General features: G+C 41.0%; 2 protein-coding genes across 4 annotated transcripts in view; one reads left to right on the top strand and one right to left on the bottom strand.

Moving 5' to 3' along the window:
- WDR48 (WD repeat domain 48) overlaps positions 1-14,006 on the top strand; it is a 33,249-nt gene extending 19,243 nt beyond the window's left edge. For all 3 annotated transcript variants that reach the window (XM_064425563.1, XM_064425715.1, XM_064425647.1), the window contains exons 13-19: positions 304-400; positions 905-1,000; positions 3,058-3,163; positions 4,523-4,610; positions 5,176-5,252; positions 5,993-6,185; positions 6,747-14,006. In XM_064425563.1, coding sequence (XP_064281633.1) covers positions 304-400; positions 905-1,000; positions 3,058-3,163; positions 4,523-4,610; positions 5,176-5,252; positions 5,993-6,185; positions 6,747-6,842 — 753 coding nt within the window. In that variant the 3' untranslated portion in view covers positions 6,843-14,006. The remainder of the gene's footprint in view (positions 1-303; positions 401-904; positions 1,001-3,057; positions 3,164-4,522; positions 4,611-5,175; positions 5,253-5,992; positions 6,186-6,746) is intronic.
- GORASP1 (golgi reassembly stacking protein 1) lies at positions 11,882-20,624 on the bottom strand. The gene is made up of 9 exons (XM_064425836.1): positions 20,412-20,624; positions 18,501-18,581; positions 17,288-17,491; positions 16,533-16,619; positions 16,071-16,201; positions 15,387-15,528; positions 14,735-14,879; positions 14,287-14,439; positions 11,882-14,005 (listed from the first exon to the last, which is right to left on the bottom strand). Exons 1-9 carry the CDS (start codon positions 20,472-20,474, stop codon positions 13,830-13,832), a joined length of 1,182 nt encoding a protein of 393 aa, XP_064281906.1. The 5' UTR covers positions 20,475-20,624; the 3' UTR covers positions 11,882-13,829.
- Positions 20,625-20,734: the final 110 nt, after the last annotated feature.

The following is a 20,734-nucleotide window of genomic DNA, read 5'->3' as shown; positions in this document are numbered from 1 at the left end:
AACCTCAGAAGAACATTCATTGCTTATTTAGTGGATTAAATTTATTTTCAATTAAAACAGCAAATTTTACCTCTTTTTAATAATCGGAATAACAGATTTTTAAATTATTTTTTTACTTGAGGTATAGTCCACCAATACCAATTATGAATTAATACAGTTTGGTAAAGAAAGTGTGCTGTCATGCTTTCAGAAATTCTTTGATTTGTAGGAGCAAATTTAGAATGTAGAATTTATTACGTAGAAATTTATGGACTTAGTTAATCCCAAATAACTATTACATTCCTTGTGGTCTTTTGCCAACAGATGTTGACAATTACTTTGGATGAAAGTGACTGCTTTGCAGCCTGGGTTTCAGCAAAGGATGCTGGATTTAGCAGTCCTGATGGTTCTGATCCAAAATGTAAGTTTTAACTAATAAAAGTGTTTTATTGTAACAAAGAAATCAGAGTAAATTGCATTATAGATGTTTTGAAGTATTCCATTGCCACCTATGTCAGTATCTGGTTGGATTTTGAGGCTTATTTTCTTAATACTAAATTCTGTAGCATTTTTCCAAATAAAAGATTTCCTTTTTTTTCTGAAACAGCCATGTTCAGGGTTTACATTTAATTTTGTTTTAAACCTTTAAGATGAAAAAGTGAATAAGTAATTATAACCTAATGTAGAGAATTCTAAAGCACAAGAGTGATCCAACAGCAGGGATTCTAAAATCAGCTTTTCCTGAAAGATGGAAACATGCAGCTCTCAGATTGTGACAAGCAGATTTCTGTGCCCATAAATAGTTTGCTTTTGGAACAGACCTGCTCAAACTCATGGGGAATTTTCAGCTGTGGATCAAATGGACAATATTACATTGCCCATTTTTTTTGTGTGATTGAAGTTCTGCCTCACTGTGTGTTGACAGTAAACCTTGGAGGGCTTCTGCTGCAAGCACTTCTGGAGTATTGGCCTAGAACACATATCAATCCAATGGATGAAGAAGAAAATGAGATAAACCATGGTTAGTATTTTAATATTTTCCTTTTCTTTACTTGTCCATGCATGGTTTGTTTATATGTTTCTTAAACAGATACATTTGTTGCCTTACACCTATCTTTTTGTGCATTATAGACTTCATGTTTTCTAGCACTCCTAAATTTGCTTTGCACCAGGAAGTGTGTTGTACTTCCAAAAGTATCAACAAAAATCTTAGGTCTGTCTGTAAAAAAAGTAGGTGAATAAATTATTCTGAAGTTACAGAAATATGATGAAAAATAATGATGAAACACAATTCCTGGCAAACTGAGGCTTGACTTGGAAAAGAAACACTAGATAATGACAGCAAATAGCAATAATTCAGTTATCCAACACTAGCAAGTATTCTCTTGACATAATTCCAGTTTCCTTCTAGGTATTGTGAACAAAATAAAAGCTTTATTGGAAAAAATACAGTCAGTGCAATAATACATGAAGTAGCACCTTAGAAAAACTCCTTAAAGTGGTGTTTAAGGTAATAATGCTAAGTCTAATCAGGCTTTAGATGAAAGCCATGTAAAATACAAGGTAGAGGCTGAATTTGGCAAAATAAGAGACTCTAATCCCGAGTTGGAAATCAATTCAACCCAGGTCAGTTAACTGAAGTCTCATTTTTGGTGATTAAGAAATTACTTTCTATAGCTAGATGATGCAATTAAGAAAACTGTGCATTCAGCATATCTCACTGCTTTGTGACAGGACTGTGGCAAGAACTAGTTGCTTTCTTCTTTCAAAACTGGCCTCCAAGGAGGTTCAGAGCTCTTGGCAGACTTTTCTGGATCCAGCTGCTGATTCTCAGACTGTTGTGCATTGGCAGTTTGCAGCTTAGAGCCAGACAAGGCTTGAGAAGTGTCACTCACAGCTTCTGTGCTGTTGGATTGTTGATGCTACACTCCTTATTCCTGTGTAGAGTTGTGGATTAGTGAAATGTTTGGGGTACTCCCAACAGAATGTTTTCATTGCCCTTCTAAAAGTAAAAAATCAGGAGACTGGCACTGAGCAGTGACTTGAGAAGGTGGAATGTAGCTGTTGGACACTGGCATTTTTGTAGAGATACAAATTTAAATAAACACAAGCTATGTGCAGTGTTGTTCCTTTCAATTGTTCAGAGAAGTGTTAGGAAAAAATGTTTCAAGCTACAGGATTTTTCACTTGCCCTAACTTTAGTATCATGTTTACCCTTGCAATATAGATTTTCTTTCTTTTGTTTCTTTGCTTGCTACAATTTCTGACCTTTCTTTGCCTACATATGTTTCTGGTTAGAAAGCTGAGCAATCATTCATCTCATCAGTCTGTGCCATTTCAATTTCTTAATGTTGCTTGAATTCAACATCTCTTCAAACACAGTAATGAGGTACTACAGTGTAATGGAGATGATTTTTCCCAAGTGCAAGTCAGGCATCCAAATTCTACATTGTTTCAAGACACCTACTGATTAGAAGCTGCACTGTTCAAGAGGTGTATAAATAATGCTGATTTTTCTTTAATCTTATGCTATATGGAATCAGGTTCTTCAGCCTTTGAAGACCATACTGCTGTAATTAGCTATAATAAAATGAATTTGTAACAAAGGAAGTTCAAGGCACTGTGAGTCTGAGCTTTCCTAGTACATTGTTTTGACATCTGGCAAATCCAGGTAGAAGAGCAGTGCAAACAACCCTTCAGAGTTCTGTACTGTCACTCTAGAGGGAAGAATAGTCTTGTCTCTGCAGAGTCTCTCTTTAGTTGATTCCTAATTTTAGTATTGCTCAGTTTGACAAAAGAAATGGGGAATAAAACTCATAATTGGGTTTTGACTCCTGGGCTTTATTTTCTGTTTTTCACAGGCTTTTGAAATAGTCCCTCCACAAACCTGTATTGATCTTGTTACTCTCCAGTGGTTTTTTATATACTTGCTGTATCTTGGAATGGGGGATTTTCTTCGTCTTCATGAAGCTTGTGATCTTATTAATTTACAAAATGTATCTGCTGTAGATGGAATGGGTGCCCACTTTTAAGGCCTAGTGCAGATTCACCACTGTTTTATGTGTTTTTTTCCAACAGTGAATGGAGAGCAGGAGAACAGAGTGCAGAAAGGAAATGGATACTTCCAAGTGCCACCACATACACCAGTTATTTTTGGTGAGGCTGGAGGACGCACTTTGTTCAGGTATAAAAACTTAAAAATACAACCACAGTGGCTGAACAATCCTTTTCTTAGTGCAAGCAGGAATGTTATTAGAAATGTTCTTTGGATCTGTTCTGTGCGTTTAAGACATGCCCTTGAAAGGCAAAATAAGCAGCTGTTGATGATGATTTTATGATGATTTGTCCAACTGAGCATGTGAGTTTGAGCATCAGCAAGGTGTGGGGTTTTAAAGCAGTAGGAATTGTGTATAGTCCTTAGTTGTGTGTGAAATTTCTGGATGCCCTCTTTCTGCAAACTGATAAATTAAACTGTTCTAAAATGAAATTGTGCTGCTTCAGACTCTTGTGTGTTGTGCTGACCTCTGCGGATGAATTACTCAATAGCTGCTACTCACTAGAGAATTGGCTTCTGCTCCCAGAATTAGTTGATAAATCCAGTAGAAGGTCCTAATCCCTGCCATAAGGTTCTGTATTGCAACGTGTGTAATGGTTACCCTTCTATGTCTTCTGCTACATTGAAAAACCCAACTGTAATATGTGATACATCAGAGACAGTTTAATAGTGCTGCAAAACAGGTGCTGAGCTTGCAAACACTGAATTGTTTGATATTTACTGACATAGTGGATTTTAAATTTAAGGTGTGGGACATGTTTGATTTGTTGGTTTTGTTCTCCAGGCTGAACAGGCCCCAAAATGCTGTAACTTTTGGTCAGTGAAACAGGAAACCATTTTCTGCTTGGAAAATTGACTTTTTCTCCTACAGTATTTATGTTGTACCTGGGGCTTAATATTTGCCTGCATTCTGTTCTGGTGCATCTTCCCTCTTATGCTGCTGCTCCCCAAGAGAACACTGGAGAGACCCCATTGAAGGGAGCAAGCCATGTTTGTGGGATCTAAAAGGTGGCTTGCAGGACTCTGACAAAATACCTCATTGCAATTTATAAAATGAAATGTGGCTTTTTTGCATCACTGCATGGGCACATTTCCTAAAACTGGTTTTATTCTTTTCTTCAAGTGAGGGCTTAGCAGATGCTTTACATGCAGAGCTCACTTTTGTCAAGGAGAGAATTGCTTTATGCCAGGTGCCTTTCCCCTTCTCCTGACAGTTCTGTATTTCAACACAGACATAACACAATCCAGAGCAAAGCACTTTATATATTTTCTGTGTCAAAGCTGTAGTCTGAGATCCTACTCGCTGTTTCTGGGATCTGTCTTCCTACAGCTCCTTCTGCTCTTTACAGAAAATAGGATCATGAACTTACTGGGAAAGAGATTATCTAACAGTGCAGGCTCCCTGCCCATTAAAACTTCCCTTGAAAGCTTTTTAATGCAAATGGCAATAACTGTTATTACAATAAAGGTTATTTCTTTGTGTTTCAGGTTGTTGTGTCGGGATTCAGGTGGTGAAACTGAATCCATGCTTCTTAATGAAACTGTGCCACAATGGGTAATTGACATCACTGTGGATGTGAGTATTGGGTGTATAAGTTTGGCCTTTTTTTAAAGTTTTTTTTAAGATGTACTACAATTAACTTCACAGTATCTGAAATTACATTTTAAATTTTTGCTGTGTTTGTATTTAAAATAAGTGGTTTCAAGGTCTGTAATCAAGACCCTTTGAGATGCATCATTTTTGATGTGTCTAGTTAAAATACTTCTTGCTCAATTTCTTTTGACAGACTGTCTTAGATAAAGAATTCAAAGTCCTGTGCATAATTGATATCCTTTCCTAGTGAGGAACTCAGGAATAGAGAATACACTTCATATTGCTGCTGTCTTTTGATACTATCTAATTGCCTTTGAAATAAATGATAATTTATATTCAAAAGCTAGATGATCTGTGCATCATGTAAATTGAAGTGTCTCAGGAGTATGAGTAATTTGGAAGTTGGCTGTGGTGGGAATGCTGATTAGGAATCTCTCATGAGTTTTGATAATTAGGAGCTGAATATACTTCACATAGCAGCTGCTGCAAATAGGAGCTGATAATGGTTCATCCTAAATTAACACTTCTGAAACTTGTTTTCTTCTAGAAAAATATGCCCAAGTTCAATAAGATTCCCTTCTACCTCCAACCTCATTCATCATCAGGGGCAAAAACTCTAAAAAAGTAAGTAATGCAAATATGACTATCAACATTAAATATCCAAATTGCAGGAAAAAACCTGCAAACTTAAGGAAGAAAAACCAATAACCAAAAAAAACCCCAACAAAGCAATTCACTGATTTTTCCAGAGAATTTTTCTGTGCTTGATGAATTTGTAGAAGCTCATAGTTATTTAGTAGCATTGCTCTGAAACAACAAGTTATATCAGAATACTTAAAAGAACTGTGGATGTGGGTTCAACAGACAGTTGTACAAGTTTATGCTAAGAAATGTCTAAGAACTAACTAGTGAAATGGGACTTTGTCTTTTGTGCTATTTAATCAGAAAGCAGATTAATTTATAGATTGTTACTCTGTTCAGAACCACAGCTTTGTTTCCTGTTGCCAGCTGAGATGAATAATTGCTTTTTGAAAGGAAAAGGGATAAGTAGGGAATGCAAATTAATTTGCCAGTCACATGAGCTGTAACTGGGAGCTGGGTTGGTTAGAAATCAATGTAGATTTTTATCTGGTCTTTTGAATATCTCAGCTTATTTTCTGAGTTTTTTTTGCTGAGTGACTCTTTGGATAAATTGCTGTTGTGATCATGGCATTCTGGATGGTCCTGATAATTTACTACTAGACAATATAGAGATGATCTCTGTGTAGTTGCATAGTTTACTACAGCTAAGGAAGGTGGTGTGAAGATAAGAAATGCAGTTTGTTTCTGAAGTTTTTCCTGATAAACTTCTCTAACTCCTGTAGAGACCGGCTGTCAGCCAGTGACATGCTTCAGGTGAGGAAGGTGATGGAACACGTGTATGAGAAAATCATCAACTTGGACAATGAGTCTCAGACAACGAGCTCCTCCAACAATGAGAAAGCAGGAGAACAAGAAAAGGAGGAGGACATTGCTGTGCTAGCAGAGGAGAAGATTGAACTTCTGTGCCAGGACCAGGTAAGTTCTCTGTGATCAAAACCAGGCTCTAGCAGTGAATTAGTTGTGAATTTTTGACTTCTGAGCTTCAAATATGCCATAGATTATCTGTTACCTTTAAAACTAAGTAAATGTTTTGACATTGTTAACTTAGTGCTGACACAAGTTTGACAGTTGCAGATAAGCAGATGAAGGAATTTTCATAATAAACCTGTTTAATTTGGTCTGGCATGGGGCCCTTACAGGGTCACTTGCTCATAGTCAACAAATGGGCTTAATACAGAGTTGTATTTTTAGCACTTTTGGAATGTTTTGACTTCTGCATTTTTGGTTTCAAAATTGGTCCAAAACCATTAATTGCCTAGTAAGTGTAACTGAGATTAGGCTCTACCACTGAGGAGGTGGTCATAATCTGAAGTTACATGTTACTCTGCTAAAATCTTTCAGTAATGCATTGAGCTCAGTTGCTAATCGAAAAATCTGAGCCTTTGCATGGCTCCTCTTGGTATCAGTTTTCAGTTTGGTTTTTTTAAATTTCTGTCAGCAGACTTGTGGAGTAAAAGCTGCCTTTTTGCTGTGTAGGTTTTGGACCCCAACATGGACCTTCGAACTGTAAAGCACTTCATCTGGAAGAGTGGCGGGGACCTGACGCTTCACTACCGCCAGAAATCGACGTGAGGGCAGCGCGGACCCAGAGCGGTCACTACTGACTTGACCTTGCTGTGCTGGTTCCAAGAGTAGTTCTAGAGCAGCCCTGAAACCCCTAAGGTAGAATGAGACTTCTAATGCCTCAGTATGGACAGGAAGCAAACATTTAATTGAAGTGACTAATAGACCTGTAATATAGAGGAAAAAAAAAATCTATATGACTTAAACTAAAGTCTGTCCTAGTCTCAGTCAATGAGATGGGAGGTCCCTGAGTGGTTTGTGTTGTGTGAGGTGTACAGAGAGTGGATGATAACCCAGTGCAGACTTTTGCTTCCTCCTTTTTGCTTTTGGTTTTTTTTCCAGAACATAATCCCCTCATCTGCTCATGCTCGGTATCAAACAGGTTTGGCCGTATTAGTCACTGTTCACAATGTAATTAAGAACTGCACACAAGGTATTTTTAGTACATTCCATTCATAAAGTTCCAGCAATGATTTCTCACAGATTACTCAAGCATTTCTACCACTAAAAGAAATTTGGAAAAGAAAACACCAGAAAATAGTTATTGAATACTTGAATCAATGGGCCCATTTAATTGCAAACCAAGGGTTAACATGAGAATTGTTTTAATTGCTTTAGAGAGCTGTTGACATGCAAGAACAGAACACTAGAAAGATATCAGAGCAATGTGAGTCCAGTGATGCTGTGCATCATAATAGAGTGAACGTGCTTTGCAGCAACTTAAAGATTTTTTTTCTAAATATATATAACTTCTTCCTGCACTGTGTCCTAGGTGTTCTAAAGACACACCAGTCTAATTTTTGGTAACTGTGCTCCAAAAGTATGTGACATTTTGTTAAAACTTCAAACCATTCTGATTATAACTTCATATGTTTAATGTTAAACTTAAACTTCTCAGCAGATTTCATATTCATGGCATAAAAATACTGATTCTTCTTTTCTGAGGTTTTATATGCAATTGTTCTTTTGTTAGAGATTTATGCAGATCTTGTTTTCACTGCTATTTCTAAAAATCTGTGACTGTCCTAGGCTCATGGTAATCTTTTATAGAAGTTTAACTTATTGGGGGGAGGGAGGGTAAGGGCCTTTCAGCTTTTTGTGAGGAAAATGTGGGGATATCCCAGAAAACCATTTGTAGCCAGAGCAAATTAGGAATCCTCGTAGAGAAATGGTTTAAAAATTACTCTTGTCTGAAGCAGAAGCACAAGTGCCTTCAAGGGGCAGTATATTATTGGAGTTTCTTCAGGACACAGCCCTTCCTGTATCTTGTGATCAAGATTTAGGTTGAGGCCTAAGGAAAGTCCCAATAAATTATATTACTGGGATTGTATTGGTCAGACAAAAAGTAAAGTATTTTTCATCATGTTTTATTTGAAAAAATAGTCAAAATATAGTCAAAATAGTCATTCCCTTCTGCACTTTAAACCCAGCAAAACAAGTTCATTGCTTAGACAAAACCATGGTTCAAAATTCAGCTAGCATGTCTTTTCCCATCTTTTGAGAATCAGGTTCAGTTTTCTATCCCCATTTCTGTGTATGCTTCATTTGACACAATTGTGCTTTAACTGCACATTTTTAGTGCTGTTTGTGAATTAAATGGTTAAACAGAACTGTAACTTTTATTGGTAATCTGTCCTGACTTGTATTTATTACTAGCAAGGGTCTTTGTCTGTTCCAATAGGCACTGTTTGGGTTATGTTTTGTTTCCTGGTTGTCTTCCTGTCCTATTGTATACATTGGAGTTGCTCACAGTAATTTTTTGTTTGAAATCAGCCCAAGGTTGTAACTTTCCTTCTGTTTTTTCTTTCTAACCATCCCAAAACACAGTAACAGGAAAGATTAATGGAAGAGTCTGCAATGCCAGAAGGGTAAATGATGTTTCACAGTTGTATAGAATAAAAGGCTTTAGTTAAAATATTTTCAAGTTGTTTTGTGTACTAGACAAATTGTGCAGTTTTGGAGCTTGAATTTAACAAAGGGCTTCAGAGTGCTTTGAAGCCTCAAGTAATGCAATGGCTGAAGAAATGGCAATGCCTTAGCAGAAACCTGTGAAGATAATCTTGTAATGTGGTTGGATGTAAGAATTTCTGAGGTGAGCAGACCTTCAGATGTGAGCTCTGAGTCCTGTTGAGGCGAGAATGTCACATGGGCAGTGCTGCTTTTGTACCATGAAAGTATTTTGTGCTAACAAGTGACTTGTGCCAGTTGCTTCTGAGCTGTCTGGGTGTGGAAAGGTTGTAAGAGGCACATGGGAAACCAAGCTGGGTTTCCTGATGTTGAAAATGCCAGGACAGAATGCTCAGAGCTTTTGCAATGGGAATTGTGAGCTGAGCTGCTCTCTCTGGGCACACAGTATAATTCAGTGCCCAGGTGTGCTCCCACATTCCCAGCTCTGACTTACTTGGTGTATAAAGGGAGAGAAGGATTTTTTTGCTACTACCTTTTAAATTCTGTCACCTTTTCTGGAGTTGTGCTTTCTGTAAGAGTCCTGAAGGCAGAAGGAGGAGAGCTTTGAGTTAATTTGAGAGTCACATAACCTGGGAATGTTGTGAGCAGAGAGTTTAAGATTGCCAGAATCATAGAGAAGGCAGCAGGTTTGCAAAAGTTATTTAATTTTAAAGTTCATAATGGGAAGGAGTTGTAAATCTAGTGTTTAGTAGTGCAGCCTGTCTTCCAGAAAAGCATTTAAATTTTGTATGACAGGTAATTTTTTATCCTCTGTAGATGGGGTGGGGCTGAGAACAGGAGAGCTTGGCTCAGAACTTGTAGCTGAAGTGTAAGTATCATTTTAGGATGAGGAGAACTGCTTGAAGGACTTACCAGTTACTTTAAGAAACACTTAAAAAATATTCAAAATAAGCTCTAGGCAGAAAGGTTGTGGACTCACCTTCCCTGGAAATGTTCTAGGCCAGGCTACATGGGGCTCTGAGCATCCTGTTCTAGTGGAAAGTGTCCCTGCCCATGGCAGGGGATTGGAACTGGATGAGCTTTATTACAGAATAATAAATGGTTTGGGTTGGAAGGGACCTTAGTGTGATTCTACCTCTTGGTCTTGGGATTTATGAGTTGGATTGTCCAGGTATTCCCGAGGAGAGGGGCAGCCAGGGGCTGGCAGGGCAGTTACTGGTATACAGACATTACACCAAGCTAAGATTTTTCCTTTCACAGAGGTCCTGTTTGATTCCAACTTTATCCCTAGAAATGTATTGAACTTGACATTTAGAATCAATCTTTAAGCACATAATCTTGCACTGTGGATGTGGTGCTGGCTCCTGAACAGAGCCAGGTAGAGTCCCCTCCCAGCTGGATAACAGAGCTGTTGGGAGCACACACACACTTAACAGGAAAGTGCTTGATTGAAAGAGTGCCCTGTACTACATGGAGGTTTTTCTGTAGAGCTGTGCAAACACCAGCAGAGCAGAGGTGCTGACTGGAGCCTGGGTGGGACGTGTCTGATCTCTCTCTGAGGACATTGTGACACTATTCCAAATGTATTTTTCAGGGGACTCTGAATGTTTAATTATATATTACACATGTAATATGTATGTAATATGTAATAATGACATATTAATTACATATTGTAGCTTAGAAATGTAACTTTGAGCAAACAGTTGAAATTTTGCTACAGCAGAAGCAATGCCAGTTGAGTGTTTCATTAAGGCAAAAGCCAAGAAGGAGGTTGTGTGGGCAGTGCTCAGGAAATGGAGCATGCTAATCAATGCAATTAGTAATCTGTAGCTGCTTTCTCTTAAGAGCCTGTTCTTGTGTTACTGCTTGGAGGTGAAAACACTTGTCCAGTTTTGGGAGAAGATGGAGAATGCATGTGGAAGTACATGATTTTACCAGTATGTGTGAGTGATGTGATCTCTGCTCAGCAGAGATCCACTTTCCTGCAGCATTTCTGCAGCTAAGTGTTGCTGAGCAGCCTCTGCACAGAGCCTAGAGCAGTACAGCAGGAGCTTCAGTAGACCTGCTGTGGAAGTTTAAGAGGGAAAATTAAATAATCAATGCCTGAATTTGGTGTTAGAATAGTTCTACTAGTAGGTGCTCAGCTTAAAGACAATAAATACATCCATATTCACTCACTCAAGTTCAGCCAGAATAAGTTCAGCATCCATATTGCTGTTAATAATGAGATTTGCATGTTTATCTCTATTTCCTTATCATGATCTTGGGGGTTTACCATCATTCCCAGTACAGGGTTATGCTGTATGGAAGGTTCCCATGGATCAAATTAGCCTCACTTGGGGCAGGGCTTGGCCACCTTTCTGTGGCCTTTGTTGAGCTGAGGTTTGAGCACCCCGTGGCTCAGAGGGCTCTCCTGGCTCAGCCCCATCAGCCCTGGGTGCTGTGGCCTTGGCAGGAGCAGGGCTCAGTGCAGATGGGCTTTGCCCAATCCTCACTCTAAAGCTTGAGCTGCTGGGAGCCTCTGTGGATTGAAAGTCTGCCAGACTGTGTCCTCAGGCTCAACTGGTAATTCTAGGGAGCAGCTCAGCTCTGGCAGCTCATCCTGTTGTGTCTGGCCATACAAATCACCCTGCTGCTGTAATGTCTGAGGTGACCTCCTTCTCCTCCTGCCTTTCCTCTGCCCTTCTCCTGATGCTGCCCAGATAATCCTGCTTGTGTCTGCTGCTCTCAGGTTTAGAGAGTGGAGAAAGGTCACATCCAGCTGCTGCTTACCTGGAAACATGTTTGGGACAGCAGCAGGCTGAGTGGCTGTTTGGTATTGGCTCTGAATCCAGCCACCCTCAGGTGCTTCTCCTACTCTATTTAGATTTTATTTTGAAATTAAAATTTCAGTCATTTTTCTCACTTTGCACCCACAAACAGGAGTACTCCCCACTTGCTGGGCTGCAGCTGTGAGGGAGTATCCAAGTTGGTAAGAGAAAGGAAATTTGATGAGGAGGTCCAACTCTTCACCTCATTTAGCATTTGAATGATCAGGTTTCAGGTTTGGAGAACACATTCTCTGGCTCAAGGTTTAAGTACTTGGCTTTCCAAACCCCTTCCCAGAGCCAGTTAACATAACACACAGGCTGGACACAGACTGAAGGAAGTTTAACCCATTTATTATGGTGACATTTGAAATCTAACATGAGTTTTGACATTCCCTGCTCTTAGATTTCTAAAAGGTGTTTATGGTACAGAGTCACTTAAATTACCCTCTCATGGCCATTTTTGAGAAAGGTAAAGGACTAGAAACAGTCTTAAATAAACAACATGAATAAAACACTACCTAGGTGTCTTCAGGCATCAGACTCCAAGATCAAACAAACCTAGGAAGTTTAAATTACATTTAGTTTTAGTGTTTGGCTGTTCTCCCTTGTAACAGTCAGCTGGGGGAACAAAATAGGAAATTTATTTTAGCAACATAGGAAATAAAACAGGCCCACAATTAACAGAGCCTTTAGCAGACTAGAATCCAGTCAATTCTACTGCCTTTAGTTAAAGCTTGGTACATTCTTTAAAGCAACGGGTGCTTTGACAGTCCTGTTCAGAACTACTGTACTTGCAGTATTTCAGACTAACAACAGATCAAGGACAGGTTTCTTTGTCAGGGTGGACTCATCTGAAGCCCTCACGTGCTGTGACTTTGCCTGCACCCTTTGGCTGAAGCTGAGCTGTCACAGGCAGACCTGTGGGAGCCTGAGTCCCCCCTGCATCAGTACCAGATTTCAGCCCAGTCAGCTGAAAATGCAGTGACAGTGCACAAACAGAGCAGGAGCCAGGGCAAAGGAAATCAGGCAATATTGTGCTAAATAAGTGAACTTTAGTTTATAACCTTGTACTCCATTCTCTTCACTTACAAAGGGTTTTCACTGCAGTAGCTCTATTATTGCCTATCAGCAGCTTTGAAACTCCATGATAAATCACTGCCCTGAGGATTGTAAAACCATCCATGTCTTCCATTGTTTATGTCATGCTTTCCATTACATTCAGAAGTGATTTGGAGACAAATGCAAACAAAAATAAGCTACAAAAACCAGTTGCTGGTGCTGCACAACAGTCCTGTTTTATACTTAAAACAATTTATATAAAAATAGTAATGAGTAAATAGAAAAGCACAAGCAAAGGCAAACTATTTCTTGGTCACTACAGGAGCCAGGACATTCAATCTTCACCAAAAAGATTCATCACCCCTACTTTAAAATCATCTTCAGCTTATTTCATGTAACTACCATCATTCCCTCCCCCCTCACTGGTTATTTAACTGCAAGTCCAGCACCTGGTCCACTCAAGAGCAGAAGAGAATGACAGGACCCACCACCATGGCTTTGTCCCATCTGAGGCTGCAATTTCAAGCCCCATTGTATTTCTTTCCTAAAGAAGGTACATAAAGGACTGTTGCAGAGAAGGGAATTAAACCAAGAAAAATAAGAGTCTAGTAAGAGTACTGGAGCAGTAAGTAAAAGTATCTTAGTGTAAGAAATGCCTTGCAAGTCACAAGAACAGTCTAACCAAGGTGTACCATTAGAAAAGCTTTCTAACAATTCAAAACTATAAATATTTTTTAATGCCATCAAACATACTGATAAAAATCATCACTAAGTCTCACTGTTCAAGCACAGTGCCTTTGTAAATACATTCAGAAGCACTTCTAGGCAAATGTGAATTCCAGAACTTGACATTCTGCCAGTGTCCAACTTGTTTCTGCATCAATTTCTGTATTGATTGGGTGATTTTGGACAGCATTCAAATTCTGAGCATAGATCAATCCATTAAACAGTGATTGGAAAAGACAACAGGATGTGTACTTCATCTGATTTCTTTTCTAGTATTGTCTACACTAACAAAATAGAGTAACTGTAATTCTTTCAAGATCAGAAAAATATTCCAAGCTGTAGCACTGCAGCATTCAGCAGTCTGTAAACAGCAGCAGGGTCCATTTCACTCAGGATCTTGTGCAGCTGCTTCTCCTTTCTGCTCACTTGCTGCTTTGTGCTCTGGGGTCTCTGGAGCAGTGGTTAATGAGCCCTCAATGCTGCTCACAAGCAGCTAGGACTCCTGGGTATCAGCATCAGTTCCTAGTGTTGGTTTTGAAGAAATGTCATGAGGAAGATCAAGAGAAGGTAAAGATGGAATTGATGGCAGGAGGTCATCCAGTGTGGGCTGCTTGCCTGATCCTTCGGGATATGGGGTTAAACCTTCAGGGTCCAAAGCTGAGGCATTTTCTGGGAAATTGAGAGTTTGTAAAAAAACAAAACAGATCAGGTAACAGACAGTGCCTCAGCATTTCTGTTTAAAGAGACCCACATGCTATAAACTTAAGGAAAAGCACATTAGATTTTCCATTTCTAAACCTGATTTCTGCTACTTTTTCCATCCCATTTTTGCCATTCTTTCTGATTTGTATTAAAATTTGCCTATTTCCAAAAACTGTGATGATGTTAAGTGAGCATGAGTTGGTGCCATTCCAGAAATAAGACCCAAAGGAAATCTTGACTGCACTTACCAAAATAAGCAGAGGCTTCACTATTTGGCATTGTTTCAGAGCCTCCAGGAGCCCCTGCTGCTGGCACGTTGAAGGAGGCAGATGGGGGCAGGCTGGACACTTCTGTTAAGCTTGTGAACTCAGAAACTGAAATTCCAGACATATCTAGAAATCCTGAAGGAGAAAGCAAGCATTAGTTAGATGCAACACAAAATTCTAGATTCAAAAGGACATGCTCTATCCAGACTGAAGTCAGTGAAATCCCCTTCCTACTAAATGCAATAGAATTTAATTTCCCTGGTACCCAAATTCTACAGCTCTGAAATCCAGGAAAGTAAAAAACCTCAAGGGAAAGCACCACCAGTGCTCACAGTTCTGAATTTAAACCTCTAGCTTGTTTAAGACCGTATTAGTTTATTTAAATGTACTCTAAAAGGATTGGTGAAAAAAAGCACCCAAGAAAACATACCTGGATCCATAACCCTCTGGAGAGGGGGAGGAGGAGACAGGGAGCTTTCTGGTGAGTAACCACTCATTTCCTGCTCTGTGGAATGATCCAAGTTCATAACTGTTTCAGAGCTGTCATTCTGAGACGTAGGTGCCAACAATGGAGTCTGGAATAAGACAGCAAGAAGTAAAAACATTGTTTTACATCAAAAGCTTCACCTTTAGCCAAACCTCCCATGAAAGCATCCTGCCTGTCTCCACATGCACCAGTTCAGAGAGAAGCTGTGGTGCTGAAACTGAAAGACAAATACACTTAGGCCATGTTCCAGCTCAGCCTTTTAAAGCCAGTCTGTTCTCAGAACTTGGTTCTTGGAGGTGTATCTTTCTCCTAGTGAAGAAGGTGTTCCAACATGATCCTCATTGCCTGGCACAGCTGTAGGATGCAAGACTTGAAAATAGGGAGAAAATACCTGGCAAGAATTTGTATCAGCTGACACTGGTGATGTTGCACCTGCTCAGCAGCATCAGCTCCTCCCCTTCCCTTCACCCAACTCCATTTCATTCAGCAAAATTGAATGCTGTACTCAAACATTCTGTATTACCACTGTCCCAAACAGCAGAAATTTTTGAAACTCCAGAGAACGTGGCAGAGATTGGAATTTTTTTTTCCCTACCTCTGTGTAACCATTAGTGGATGGCACAGGAGTTCCAGCTTCTGGTGAGGGTGAAGGTGATTTGTTTTCTGGCTTTTTCTTTGATGTCATGGACTGTGTTGGAATTCTGTGCAAATAGCCATATCCAATACCACATCCTAAACTGTACAAGAGGAAAAAATCAAGACACAAAAAAGGTGCTCTTAAGAAAGCTAATATTTTAAATTTTGACTTTTAAAAACAAGAATAGTTTATGTCTTTTATCTATACCAGGAAATACCTACCTGCAAGAATTTCACTTAAAGAGTACTCAAGGAACACTCTGCAATCAGCTTTAAGAAATGCTGACAGCTTAGCTTTCAGTGAATTATTTCATATCTTTATAAAATATTTAATCTGACCTGATGTGGGTTTTGTTCTTGCTTTAGCTGAATGTTTTGACTATGAGAATGCAGATAATGGATCTGCTAGTGGGGAACTCAAGACAGTTCTGCCATTTGATTCAACTTGAGCAGGATTAGATCTTGAATGTGCCCAGTTCCTAGTTCTAAGCTGGTTTTTTTAACATAAAGATTAACAGTTTTGGGTGACAAGTGTGAGGAAACAGGGCTTAACTTGGAAGCACCAATAACTGATAGCAGTAATACTCCTAACATGAGTTCATTTACAGCAAGTGTAAAACCTGTCATCAAGAGAGATCAGTACCTTCCTTCTCCACCCCAAGCTCCATTGGGAGTCACAACTACCTCTCGGATGGAATCTGCCTCAGTGTTATAAACCATCAGCTTCAGTGGCTTCCCCTCGTGGGATTCAATCAGGGAAAAGAAATCCTCTGACTAGGAAAAGAAAATATAGAAAGTAGTAGTTAATAAACCCATATGTGCAAGTCAACATTTTACATAGTTACTCAGTGTGAGATATTAAACACTGAGAGAGAGAAAAATCACCAATTTGATCTTTAGTGGCAAATTCTCTTTATTGTCAGATTAAAAGAAACATAACATTTACCTTAACAATAAAGCTTCTGTCATAAACATCAACCCTCCAAAATCCCTCAATGCCACCCCCCATGTGTTTGATGAGATTTATACCAAACCCAAATCCTACAATTAACACCTGGCAGGCACAAAGACAATCAGTGCCTGCTGGGAGGAACGTGCACCCCACCTCCTGCAGAATCTGATCAGATCCAACGACGTAGTCAGTGTACGGCTGCAGACCGGCCAGAGCCGCGGGAGACGAAGGCTCCACGTCCTGTGAGACAATGACAGAGTCATCTGCACCCCCAGCAGGACAAACTCCCAAGAGCAAAAAGAACTAACTCCCAGAGCAAGGAGTTAACAATTTGTTCATGGGGTAAAAAAAGTTCTCGAATAGTCTATGTCTACCTGTGACATGCTGTAAAGCATGCTGAGTAAGAAAGATGTAGAACGTGATGAGTAAGAAAATGTTACCACTTTAAAATTACATCTTCTGAAGATGCTGAGAAATTGCATTTACTTTAACAACCAGAAAGATAAACGTTCTTTCCTATTCAGTTCTACTCTTTCAGCTCTTCCTCTTAATTTTAAAATAAATTGTTGGTGCCTTTTATAACATTAATGTTACTTCAGTGTAGCTTAGCCAACACAGAGACACCAGTCAGGCCAGAATCTTTTTACTTTTGCCATTGATTCTTCAACATAAAAGGAAAAAAACCCTTTCCATCTATACTGTTTGGTCTGGTTGGGATGGAGTTATTTTTGTCACTGGGAGCCCTGACAGCCACCCACTCCTTGTCCCTCCTCAGCTCAGACAAACCTTCAAGACCGTGTTCCCTTCCTCTGTGTGGCTGCATCACTACATTTCACATTTCTGCTAAACACCACACAGTAAAACAAGGTTACACAGCCAAGAACGAGCCAGGCAGAGCTGCTGCTCACCAGAACGTGCCAGACGTGCTCGTTGGCTCCCTGGAAGCTGCAGAACCTCACGCTGGCTCCAAGGAGGCCTTGTCCTCCCCACATGTTACTGGGGATCACCTCCACCTCTCGGATTTTCATTGTTTTGATGTTGTACACCTCCAGCTTCACTGCTTTCTCAGCATTTGCCTTCAGCAGGTCTTTCAACATATTGTTTTCCTTGTTCTGTAAAGCAGATGCAAGATTAACATTATTTCCAGTTGCACCTGTAACATATGTGGCAGAATTTGAATACAAAGAACCAAAACTATCTAAGTGCAGGCTCCATGGCTCACAAACAATCCCAGCAATTTCCAATTCAATTTTCTTTTACTAGAAGGCAGTCAGTACTGTCAACACACATCCCTTTACATAAGTACTTCCTGTTAGTCCATTTCATCACTGGCATTCCTGTCCTTCACAACTGCTATTAAATAATACCAGCAGTATCAGATGCCAACTGTGGTCTACAATGAGCAGCAATATTTCACTTCATGTCTCTGAGCCCCATCCCTCTTCAACAGCCCTTCAAAGTCACTGCACACTGACTGGGAAAGAATAGTTTCATTTCTGTCATGTTAGAAGATTAATGATCTTCCCCCAAAATCTGCCCTTATAATGATCACTTACAAAAAAGACATCTCCTCTCATAAATCCAAGTCAAACTTAATTATTTCGGCTTGAATGTGGTTAGAGTGGAGCATACAAGGCAAAGCTTTGAGCCTTTTAAGTAAACTAAGAAAACCTCAATCAAAACCCAAAAAAAGCCATCAAACCAAAACTCAACTCTTCTCTCATAACACACAGAAACTGTGTTCTTGGTCTCAGAAGTAGACACACTGATTCTTTTCCACGTTTTATCAAATGTTGAAACATGTTTGTTTAAACAAATGTTGAGCTCTGACTACTGACTCACCAGTTCAGTATTCACCTTGTGGTAAATATGTACAAATGAGCAATAACAAAAACATTGTGTTAACCTGCTAAGAAGTCAAGGTGAATAAAGGTATAAACAAAACTTCACCTTCAAACCTGGATCTAGCCAAAGAGACTTGGAACCCCTGCAAGTTTTACTTTACTTTTAATGTCCAATGTGAAAAGTTTCTCTGCTTGTGACAGTTTATGGTTTTACCTTTCATCATCACCCACAGTTCATGCAGGGTGGAAAACAACACTGAAATCATCTGAGACTTACGAGCCTCGTGTGTCCTATGGCAATGATGAAATCAAAGAAAGGCTCCAGTCCTCCTTGTTGGGCTGGGGAGTTCTCCTGAACCTGCAGAACACAGATTTCATTGTTATTCTACATTTCCAGTTACATAAGTGAAAGTGTTAATGTTTACACTTGATTCAATATTTACTTTTGAGGTGAGCCAGAGATAAGGCACCAAATGACCACCCTCAAGCAGCAGTGCATAATTAGGCTCTTACTTTTATGTGACTATGAACAGATATCCAAACCAAGCTGTAAAAAGCTGGTTTTGACCTCCATACAAGACACAAATGTTCTAATTCAGAGTGCACAGCCTGCAATTATTAAATACTGAATACTTTGCAGAAAGGCTTGGTTTTCAACGTGCTGCTGCAGGATTTTCTGCTATGGTTCTAACAACCTGAGCACAGTGAGAGTCCCCGCTTGCACCAGAGCCATTTTTCCATGAACACAAGTGACAGCTTCCCACATTTCCACCCCATTGGAACAGGAATATTTACACAAGCACACACCTGCCCACAAGTTCTGGTCAAGAAAACTGCCAGCACTTACAAAAGATTCCTAAGAAGTAAGAGCTGGGACATCTCAATTTCATCAGAACCGAAGCTGTCATAGAAGAGATGCCATCACTAGAGAGAATGCTCATAAAACACATTCATACCAGGAAAAACCCCTCCAAAAGTCTGCAACTACATTAAATCCACCCACTTCAAGGTGCACTGACAAAGCAAGATGGTGTTAAGGAATCACTGCAGACCTACTGAGTTTGCTCTTGACTTCTGATATATCTGACTCCTGAGGGCCACCTCACAATTTAAGCACAAAATAAAAACCCAGGCATCACCTAAACTGAGAAGTTCATTGCTAGGAAAGTTAAATCTTATATTTAGCCTGGTGTTACCAAAATGCTGGATACATCTTTTTACTCTTTTTTTAATAGATAAAGTTGTATTGGTATTGGGGCTTTTGCTGGCAGAACTGTCTATAAAAGTTATAAAAATATATTTAATAGCACACTTACTTCAGTAAAAGCTTCTAAAGCAAGAATAAGAATAAAAATCATGCTTTATTTTTAAATAGTCAAGACTGAGCACTGTAACCACAGCTGGAGTCGAAGCATTAACTTTTATCACAGCCCTGAACTGCATCAAAAGCAAACGGGCAGCTTTATAATGCTGCTGAGAAACACAGAATGCAGATGAAGTGGAAACAGCACGTGGCAGCAACGCTGCCATTCTTATTGCAGGGAGGGAAAATGCCACTAAAAGAAACGATAACTCATGCAAACAGCTGCTGCCTGCCCATCCTTAAACTTCCTGATAGGCATTCACACCGCTGTAGGTGCGAACAGTCTGCTGAAGAGAGGAGTTACAGCAGAACTCGCACCTGGGAGAGGCAGACCCGGGGGAAACACGGCTGGAAAGGGGATTAACCCTTTAATTAACAGGGCGCTGTGGAGATCCACAGGGCAGGGAGCGGGGAAAGGAAGGAAGAGGGAGAGAGAAGAACAGAGAGAGATGGAGGGGAGCAGGAAGAGAAGGGAAACAGGGAGGGGAGCCGGGAGAAAAGGAGAGGAACAGGGAGAGGAGTCGGGAGAAAAGGAGGGGAACAGCGAGGGCAGAAGCGCTGTTGTATTTTCGAGCTACTTGCAGCCGCACGGGCTCCCCGAAGCTGCTCGGCACCCAAGTCCCGCCGGGTCGGGCACCCGCAGGCACCGGGAGCAGCGCGCCCGCCCCGCCCCTGCCGGCGTGGCAGCTCCGGGCAGGAGCCGCCGGCTGCGAGCCGAGCCGGGCCGGGCCGGGCCGGGCGGGCAGCGGCAGCGCGACCCCGGCGCCCGCGGCCCCTCGCGGCCCTCCCAAGCTCGCTCCCCGCGTCCCCCCGCGGCCGCCTCACCCCGTGCACATGGAAGCCCTCGGCGCCGCCGCCGGGGCCCTCGGAGCTGGAGCCCAGCCCCATGGCGGCCCCGCCGCGCCGGGAGCCGAGCGGAGCCGAGCGGAGCCGGCCCTCAGGCGGCCGCGGCCCCGAGCAGCGCCCGCAGGCCCGCGCAGCCGAGCGCCGAGCGCAGCGCCGGGACACGGCGGAGCGATGCGGGAGAGCGGCTCGACTCGGCGCCCTGGCGCGTGACGGGCGGGGAACGCCCCCTAGCGACGGAGGCGGGGCGGGAGAAGCGAGGCGTTGCTGCGGGGGGCGGGGGCGTGGCTATCGTGGAGAGGCGT

This window comes from Passer domesticus, chromosome 1 (genome assembly GCF_036417665.1).
Source record: "Passer domesticus isolate bPasDom1 chromosome 1, bPasDom1.hap1, whole genome shotgun sequence".
Lineage (NCBI taxonomy): Eukaryota > Metazoa > Chordata > Aves > Passeriformes > Passeridae > Passer > Passer domesticus.
Note: the sequence above shows the minus strand (reverse complement) of the source record. Positions and strands in the feature narration are given on the sequence as shown.